Here is a 9,809-nt window from a genome sequence, read left to right on the forward strand (position 1 = left end):
GGCTTCTTGATTATTACTGCAGCTATGTTCGCCGAAATAAGTTGGGAGATGTCCTTCCCAGCCGCCAGATCGTACTGAAAGAACAGAAACCTACAGGGAATAATAATACTGGAGCCAGCTAAGAAAAGCATAACAAGCACGAGAGCCACGGCCACAGCAATTTCATCATTGTCCTTCACAGTAGCACAGCTAACTGCTCGTGATTAGCTGACGACCTCGAGTAACTGAATAGAAGAATGTGAGGCTGGAGCCAAAGCAGCTGGAAGGAGAAACTGCATCAGCATGAGGAGTGTATTCACTCCCCCTTGTGTTCGCTGCAGCAAACTGGTCCACTGAATTCCACCGTTGCTGGGAGAAAAAGTAAAATCAGCAAAAAAGTTTTTTTTGTTGTTGTTCTGTTTGTCTAAGAGTTTAGGGTCTGTTGCAACACTATTATAGTTATTCAGGATTAACCAATCTGTATCAGTGTCTGCAATTAAGGACAGTTCAAGAAACTGGACAAAAGCTTGTCTGTAATGTACCTTCAATACTTTGTGAAACACAATGCACTGTAATGTTGGGCATACTTTAAGATAAAAAAAAATGACGTATATTTTCTAGTTTATTACAAACACATTTGTCAACATGTGGTATTTATACAGTGAATGGTCTAATATGCACTGGAGGTCACATAAGCTTAGGTTTATTGGAACAATAAAAGACATACCATGAGGGCTTGATATTCAAAGAGATGTAGCAGCTGCTTGCCGCATATTTGATCATCAGTTTTTAATAGATTGGATTTTTCTTCTTTAAAGACACAAAAATAAAACCTAAGTATATTAACAGTTTTATGAATGTATCGTCAGCAGACTAAAAAAATTAAGAATTCAATTACTCCTTTTAACACTTACATTTTGTCTCAATACGTTCTGCGATGATGGTGCAAAGCACTTTAACAATATTTGTGCTATTTTTTTTTTGTTTGTCAAATGTCTACTTTACTCGTGTTTTTATTTTTTTAACCTTTTTTGTAAACAACATCTCGTACAAACTAGCACAGTGAACCACAACCCCAGCAAATGTGTTTTTATCTCCATACAATATAAATGAAATCAATACAAAAGTTTGGTTGGTTGCTTGGAACATTTTTATATGGATTGAGAGGTTCTAAAACGTGGTTTTCGAGACTTCTGGACTCCTGAATTGAATAGATTACGTAAACAGTTGACTGTTCTAAGTCCCATGTAGAACCCCAGTAGAAGATTTTTAGAAGGTAGACTTCATCTCACCATTTCAAGTTCACTTCCATTTTTAATAAAGGGCTTGCAATCCATAGGGAGTCTTTTACTGGTTTGCCTTTTGAAGGCAGCCTTCTTCAGATTTGGTTGAAATTCTGAAACCGAAACAAACAAATAGTCCGGGCAGAGGAGAAAACTGTCATTTCTTCTGGCCTCCAGAAACATATTGTGAAAAAGGTTAAGTGTCAATATGGCAGAGCCTTGAGAGGCAAGAGGTCTGAGGAGCTTCTGAATAAATACAAGGGACGCGTCTAGTTCCTCGCACATAGTCTGAATGCCGCTCAGCCTTCCTACTGTGCCAGGTCAGCACACAACCAACCCTTAGCCCCTTTATTCTCTCTCTGTAAAGCTATTGAAGTCTTTGACAGTAGCTAAGGATGTTTTCATGTTTAGGACATATTACAGGAGATTTTGAAAAGGTTTTTTTTCTTCCTTTTTTTTAAGTGTTAGGGGGACTGGGGGATTGGTCGCTCTGCCGTGCCACTGACCGGAATCAGGAGGGGTAAGAAGATGTCTCAGTCCAGTTTTTGGATGCAGGCTGGGTAGGGGTAGGAGTTGAAAGAAGCAATCAAAACACCCGAACATAATACTGCAGTGTTTTTGGGCATAGTTTTTATGCTAAATATGGTCTCCTGTCAAAAGAACAACAAATGGGAAAATAAATAAATAAATAAGTATGAAATCACCAAAAAAGAGGAGAAAAAATAGTTTATGGTACTGCCCTAACCCAGTCATTATCCGTGTCCCTGTTCTGGACTCAGTCCCCCAACACTTCCAGATCTCACGACCCTTCATTACCGAATCTCTGGCCAGCAAAGTCCGCTCCCTCGCAAAGCTACCACACAGTGCCCTCGTTCATTTCTGAGGGCGGGTGAGACAGATGGTTATTGTATCCGCTCCCGTTCAGTGACAGCGAGGTAAAAGGAGGACTAGGGCCGAACACTTCTGACGAGATGCTGTGCAGGGGCCCTGGGATGCCGGGTTCTGGGCTGGGAGAATCCCCTGGGTGGTGGGACATGATATCGGAGAAACGTTGCACCTCAGTGGAGGGATGGTGGCCCGGGAGCGGGTGGTCCATACCTCCAAGGGGGTTGCCTGTGGGGCCTGAGGATGGCACAAAGGGGAGATCAACTGGGGTCTGGGCCTGTGATGATGGTGGCCCCTGAGGGAAAAAGTCATAGTTCCCTGCCGGACCATAGTATTCACTTTGATAATCTGCAGATACAAGAGAAGTAGAAAAAAAATATCACCATTAGCTCAAACTGAGAACAATGGGTTTGCAGAAGTAATTCCAGGGATGTTGAGGAATTCATTGAATATATATACATAGCTTGATTTGTGTTAGAGAAAAAGAGACCTTCGCTGTGCTACATTAGTCACAGAGCACGTTACACTTAAATCAAAACTGCAATTGGGTGGGGAGAACAACGTGGCCACAAAATTAATTAAAATGGGGGCCATTTCATCAGCGATTCTACCTACTGAGACCAATTTTTTCAGCTCAGCAGAATATTATTAGACTTTTTGCTTCAGCAGGAAGGACAAAGGCCCAGACACAAATGGAATTCTCTGAAAATTAACAGATATTTCAAAGCATTTGATGAAATATTGCCACGTTGGTATGAAATCACTCAGGTGTAAACTAACTTCACTTGACGTGAATTCCATACTTAGCCATTTCTTAAAGGCTGTGGATGAGATGACCCAAACTAAAATATGAATAGCCTCTTTTGTTTACTTTTGAATACATCCAAAATAACAGTAAGTAACAAAACTACATCATTTTCACTGCTTGTTCATACATTTTATTTTTAACATTATTTTATTACATTACTCATTTGACATTTAATATTGTGTGAAAACAACTAAGACGATTAAATGTGGATACATTTTCTCTCCTCACTGGTTGTCTTTAAAAAGTGGCATAGACCTAAATAATTCCCCAGGAATAGGATAATGACATATAAGACAAAACACTGATAAGAAATGACCGGCTAGTAGGAAATAAGAGATGATGCAAATAAGATTTTTAACAATTCACGCCGCACAATGTTTAGCTAACACATTATCGTCAGAACCAAGTTGAAATTTAACGTGTCAAAAAAGATAAAATATTGAGTAACCATACCTCCATAGTAGGAGAAGGGTCCGTTGGGGATGAGCTCCCCAGGCTCCAACCGGTCACCCAGCGCCCTCATTCGCCTCGGGCTCCGGAAAAACGCGTGCCTCCGGGCCCCCAGTGCGCTCAGCTGCTTCATCCGCCTCTCTTTGGAACGTCGGTTCTGGAACCAGACCTGAACAAACGCAACCACACACACGCGTACGTGTGTATCACATCATGTGGCCCAGAAAACATGCAATAGACTGCTGACGCCATTTCGATTGCACGTCAATATTCTACGGCGAAAGACGAGAGGAGAGGCAGAAATGGAGATTATTGAAGGGGGTGGCCGGGGGGGTTAGAGCTGCTATTCTATGAATAAATATCTAAACAAACAATGGTTTGCTTGTTTTTCCTGAACATGCAAACAAACGTCGGCATTTAAATGTATCCTCATTGAAAGGAAAGTGTAATTAGGTATCATGTTTACCTTGGCACCTACTCCGCTGTCTTCTTATTAGAGTCAATAACCGCGCTGTATGCGGCGAGCGTGTTGAGCCAGTGCGTTAAATTCGCAAGGCTCTGCGGCGAAGAGGACTGCGCCCAATTATCGTTTAAGGAGCGACAGTCCCATCTAACCTCCCTAATGATCTTTTAACCCTCCATTTACTCCGACTGAAGGCTGCAGCAGCGGGGGTTTAAAATCTCCAATTAATACTTAATAGGCGGGTTGTTACCAATATATTACCGGACTCTTGGAGGTTATCATTTCCTAATCTATAGGCCGGCTTCCTTTAATTATGCTCTCCCCTTTCCTCGCTCAAGCGCACACACATTAAATAGCACCATCTCCCCGCTTCCACTTTTTCGGTATTACTCTATGTTAAAGCATTTTGCCTTTTTTTAAAAAACAAACAAGCAAACAAACAAAAATGTAGTCCCATAGTTTAAAAAATGACGTGAAATATCTACTTTGCAATAAATTTAGGGCTACGTTTGTGTGATTTTGGCGCGTAAATATAATTTAAGACATTTTATTATAAGGTATTTACAATTCTTGTGTCACACAATAGACTTTGAAAATAAACCATAATTTATAATAATATCAGTTGGGATTATCAATAATAATAATAATAATAATAGTACTAACAACGTACAGTTGATCGTGTGTGTCGCTTGTTGTTTAACTTGGCCTTCTGTAACTCAAGCTTGTTGTGAGGATACAATCTGAAGACCCTTGAAACAGATTTGTGTCTTTCCACTTGGCTGAAAATGCTCACAGCGTGGCTAAATGTGGTCGCAAAACGTGATGGCAGCGCTGTGCCAGGACTCCCAGCGCTCCCAGCGCTCCCAGCACCTCGGCGCCAGTTGGCGACTTTGCCCCGTCGTGCGCGCCAAGAATCAAAAATACCCATATAAATTACCCATTTCCAAATCAACCTCGTCCATCGGCCAATCTTTGGCTTAATGAATTCGATGTGACCGCGCAGTTTGAAGGGAAGAGGCCTCGTTTAAAGAGGGGTGAAGGATAGGAGAGGGGAGGCTTGGGGAGGTGGAGCCTCCCTGATGGGATGAGGGCCTGCTCGGTCATGGCAGTCTGGCAGCTTGGCTGGGACATTTTTCCATAAAATATAAGCTGTTACATCACACCTTTTAATGGGTGCGTAACACCCTATAAAACGGGAAAAGGCGCGAGCCCACCTCCTCAACCCCTGGGTGTCCCCTGAATCTATTTCCATAATATTTGAAAGCATCACACTGCACGATTTAGATGATTTACTACAGAATCGTGTTTAAATCACCGGGGACCACGAAAGTTATGATACTACATCAAGGATTGCATTAGGAGGCGGCATGGACCACATATTTAGAAACACGCATTTGATAAAATAATGATAATAAAAATAATGGTCTATATAGACTTAGTGGTGTGTGAATGAATTTAGGCTGAAGCAGAGCTCCTGCTCGGGTGCAGCTGTTTCTTTACCTGGATGACCCTCATGTTGAGGCCCGTCTCCTGGGCCAGCTGCTCCCTGATGTGCCTGGTGGGTTTTGGAGTGGCGGCAAACGCTGCTTTCAGTGTCTCCAGCTGTTTGGCCTTGATGGTGGTCCGTGGGCCACGCCGCTTCCCTCCCAGGTTCTGGTCGTCGTTCTCGTTGTTAACGGTCTCCTTGTCGGACAGCGTGGCTATCTCTGTGTCCTTTAGGACCACGTCATCCTGTAGCTGGTCTTGAGAGTCTGGTGATAAACTCGGGTCGCTGCATGCCGTTACTGCAGAAACGACATCTAAATATTAGAATAATAGTCACACAGCAGGGTTATCACAGCAGTGAAGCGCCAGAGTCTCTAAAAGTACATTTAACTCGGTGGATTATCACTACTGACAAAGTGCAAACAGACGCTAACACTGCTAACTAGAAGTGATATTTCGGAATTATCGTTTTGTAGTGATGTTGTTTTGTGCTTAGATTAATTCGGGCCTTACTTGTAACATACAACAATTTGTTTTACAAAATGAAAACTTTTACCAACAGCAGAATTTATGTATGCGAAGGAGGCCTAAATATCAAGTAAAGAATGCACAGTCTTAATTAGAAAGAAGTAAGGACAGAAAAAGAAAGCCAAGTCTGACATTATGAAAATAAAACAGCACAGCTACATATCAGGCCAAAAGAACCATCATCTGAACTGAAAAGAAAATATTTCGCGCTTCTAAACCATCGTGCGCTGTGCCTTTTGTTCAAATCTTCTCCGCCTTAGTTCTAGTCATTGAAATGATGAAGCCACTGTGAGGTTGAAAACATCAAGTCCATCTTTTTTCTTTTTTTCTTTTTTTTTTAAATATCATTATTATTATTATTTAACTCGCCCTGCATGCACACACTCACACAACACACTTGCAGGACTGTCTGCATACCTGAGAGGAGGTTGGTGTCTTTTACACTGGTGTTGTTTAGGTAATCGTCTTTGCAAACGAATTTGTTCTCGTCTATGATGTAGAGCTCCTCGCCGGTGGAGAGCTGCTTGTTGCACATCATGCAGGTGAAGCAGTTAAGGTGAAACACTTTGCTCCGGGCCCTGCGGACCAGGTCGTTAGGAGAGATGCCCTGCGAGCAACCGCCACACTTGGTGCCGAACCGCCTGCGGAGGATGGAGGTGGTTACTCCTGCTATCAAGGATGTTCTGCATTTTTATTTTTTATTAATGTATTTGCTTTAAAGAGACAATGATCTAAACATTTACCAAGGAAAAACACCAAAGTGGTGGGGCCGACTTATATAACGGACACACAAATAAGCATTCAAAATAAAGTTATAATTGTGTCTTAAAAATACAAATCATCTATTTCTGTCTTGTTCTCTCTCATATATATCTTTGTATGATATACATATTTTATTATTAATCCATCCTATTAAATATCAACGTAATTTAAGGAATGAAATCGAGTCATAAATATTGTTAAATGTGACATTTTAATTCCATCATTATTTTAACGGATCAAAATAATGAAGATTCATACAGAGATAGTTTTTTTTATTTTATTTTGGGAGATTTCTATATCACATGCTATGATGATGATAATAATAATAATAATAATAATAATAATAATAATAATAATAAATACTATTACTACTACTACTAATAATAAATTGTGCTATAACTTTACTTTTAATTCTTTTTGGAAAAGAAAATGCTGACCAGTAGCTTTGCCTCTTTAAAAAAATAAATAAAAATAAAATAAGATAAAGCGAACAAACAAACAAACGCGAACCCCACTCTGCATTAACCTTTGCACAAATTTCATTTCATCTGTTACATTTTTACCTGTATTTTACATTCTGCATCTTTTTTGTGTGTCTTTGCAAATACGTATTTTAAATGTCGACCTTCAGTAAATAAACCAGTTTGACGTGTCTTTAAAAACTAGGTTGGTTTTTGGCTCATACATTATCACCCTGCCATCGACTTCACTGTTAAACAATGTTTGCTGAGTGGCGTGCAGTGCTTGTTGACTGCACGTCTGTGATTGCATCGTCTGCGGACCTGATCTTTTCAACTAGTTTACTATTCAAATCCACTTATCACGTCCTCCTCAGCCAGACTGAGCAAACACACCGGGCAGCGGCTTCTCTAGCGCCGGTTTGATGCTCTAAGCTCCCACGACTGCCAACAAGCTGTAAAAAAAACCAACAAAAAAAACCCTTCAAGTGTGATTTCCTCGATTTCCTAACAAACCCTCCCCCTGCTGAGACTGAGCGCACACGCGTTTAATGTTGCTGCTCCTCTTTTGTTGCTGTTTTTGCATAAGAATCCGAGTTAACAAGCTTTCAATTACTTACTGCTAATCAAAAGACGGGACGGGTCGTTTTATTCGTTTATTTAGAGAATTCAAAAGGGCTTTCTCTTTGTTACCAAACCAGATGTTCTGTCATTTTTGTTTGTGTTTATCTTTTAGGTTTTCTTGACTTATAATTGAGCAGATTTTAACTGTAAAAGCAGTCTGAGCCACGAAGAAATATTTTCCTTTTTTTGTGGTGAGCTACAATTAATAGACCATATTTTGAAATTGTAAATAACGCGGAAGATACAGCGAAGGTGTTTCCACTAAATTTGCGGTGGACTGAGGGCGTTTGCAGATTAATCTAATGTTTGTAGGGTTTCTTATATAGTTTGTCGTCTCACTGTATGCCATAACCACCTTTGGTCCTCCTTTTGATAATATATAAATATCTTTATATAATTTCCTTCATGGTTTGGTCTGTTTACCTGCTGCTTCTTATCCGTATACAAAAGAAAAGTAAAAGAGCGAAGGAGTACAAAAACATTACTTTTCAAAGGGTTTCTGCCATCTTCATCGAGCTTACCTAAAGAAATCGTTTTTGCAGTATAGTCTCCCTTCTCGAGAAAAACATTTCTCTGTCAAATTGCATTTGCACTCGCAGCATTGCACGCACTTGACATGCCAGGCTCTGTCTAGCACGTTGAGCAGAAAGCGGTCCAGGATAGGCCTCTCGCAGCCGGCGCAATGGACCATGGCTTTGGCTGGGCAACAACCCCCCACAAACGAAGCAAACACACAAACCAAATCAACAGCACAGGCCGAGCATTGACCGAGTATCTGCTCTCTCCCTCCCCGATTCGCCTGGAGCTCCTGGGTCAAACGTGCGCAAGAGAAGCCAGTCGATCAGGTGTCACCACAGATTTCTCCCTGCATGCGTAAAAAAGACTCAGCGTCCCAAAAAGCAAAGAACCAGGAAGGGCTGGCGATCGCGTCCTTACTGGAGGAAAAGTCAAAAGGTTGAAAAAATAAGTCAGTCCTTTTATGGATCCGTGGCAAAATTCAACCAAGATGTTCAGCACAGGAAGCTGCCGATCGGCTCAGGCGAGAAGAGCGGAGCCGGTTTGGTTGTCCCGGTGACGCATCGGCCAAGGAGAAGAGCGTCGTATTGGAGCCAGTGCTGATAGAGGCTTCTAATAAAACGATTTTAGGGCAGAGCTGTCACACAAGAAGACACGCACGCCTACAAATAATTCAGAGTACTTTAACATGGCATCTTATCCACTGTTCAAAACCCGGTGAGAAACAAAATCACACAGCCAGAAGATGAAAACAGAGTGTTTCCCTTCCTCTCTGTTGGATGATCCTGGATGTTTGGTTTGTGATAGGATGCTGGGACTCGCCGGTCGCTCCGGTTGTAATCAGTGTGCTGGGATGCCCCTCGGTCTCCAGTACCGTGCGTACGCAAAGATGCGCTGGATCTCCAGTACACTGTCTTGATCCTAAAGCTCCAACCCAGCCTTATTTCCAGCCTCCTGACGTCAGGCCGCAGCCGGACCAATCAGCGCTGTGCCATGGAAGCAACCATCAAGCCGCCCCATCATAACCCAGCGAGGACTCTGCCTGCTATTTATGCCACACACTCAAGATAGCAATTGTCAAGAATTTCCCTGCAAACTGTCATATGTTAGTGAATGTGTTTGGAGGAAGGAGCCGCGGCGGAGGCGAGCAGCGCGGAGGGAGACACAACGTTTCCGCTGCTGAGCAAAGTGTCTTTTGGCCACGAGGAGACACATGAGGGACGAATCTGAGCAGGTAGAGACTATATAGTGGCGTCTTCTGAATAAAGAGGCTGGTGGCGCATATTGCATGGCGGTGGTTCCCTTGTTCATTGCTGTAAAGTTGCTGATGTGTGATTGTTTTATTATATAATAGCTAGAGGCGTCGTCATTTTAAAACAGAAAAAAATAGCTGTATGTTAAAATCTTAGCTGCCAGCCTTGCAATTGAACGCACCATGCATTAGGTAAATGTTTGATTACGCAGCGGGAAGCCGCACACTGCTGAGATCTTATTAAGCGATGACTGGGTTCAGGAGATGTGACGCTCTTCTGTCCTTAGCAGCAGCACATACACACCAGCCGCTTTCT

The 9,809-nt window shown here is 42.0% G+C and overlaps 1 protein-coding gene across 1 annotated transcript; it reads right to left on the minus strand.

Annotated features, from left to right (window-relative positions):
- Window positions 1–487: 487 nt before the first annotated feature.
- On the minus strand, window positions 488–8,416 carry lhx1a (LIM homeobox 1a). The gene is made up of 5 exons (XM_003453561.5): window positions 8,247–8,416; window positions 6,299–6,522; window positions 5,369–5,652; window positions 3,409–3,574; window positions 488–2,495 (listed from the first exon to the last, which is right to left on the minus strand). Exons 1-5 carry the CDS (start codon window positions 8,414–8,416, stop codon window positions 2,116–2,118), a joined length of 1,224 nt encoding a protein of 407 aa, XP_003453609.1. The 3' UTR covers window positions 488–2,115.
- Between the last annotated feature and the right edge of the window lie 1,393 nt (window positions 8,417–9,809).

This window comes from Oreochromis niloticus, linkage group LG14, assembly GCF_001858045.2.
Source record: "Oreochromis niloticus isolate F11D_XX linkage group LG14, O_niloticus_UMD_NMBU, whole genome shotgun sequence".
Taxonomy (NCBI): Eukaryota; Metazoa; Chordata; class Actinopteri; order Cichliformes; family Cichlidae; genus Oreochromis; species Oreochromis niloticus.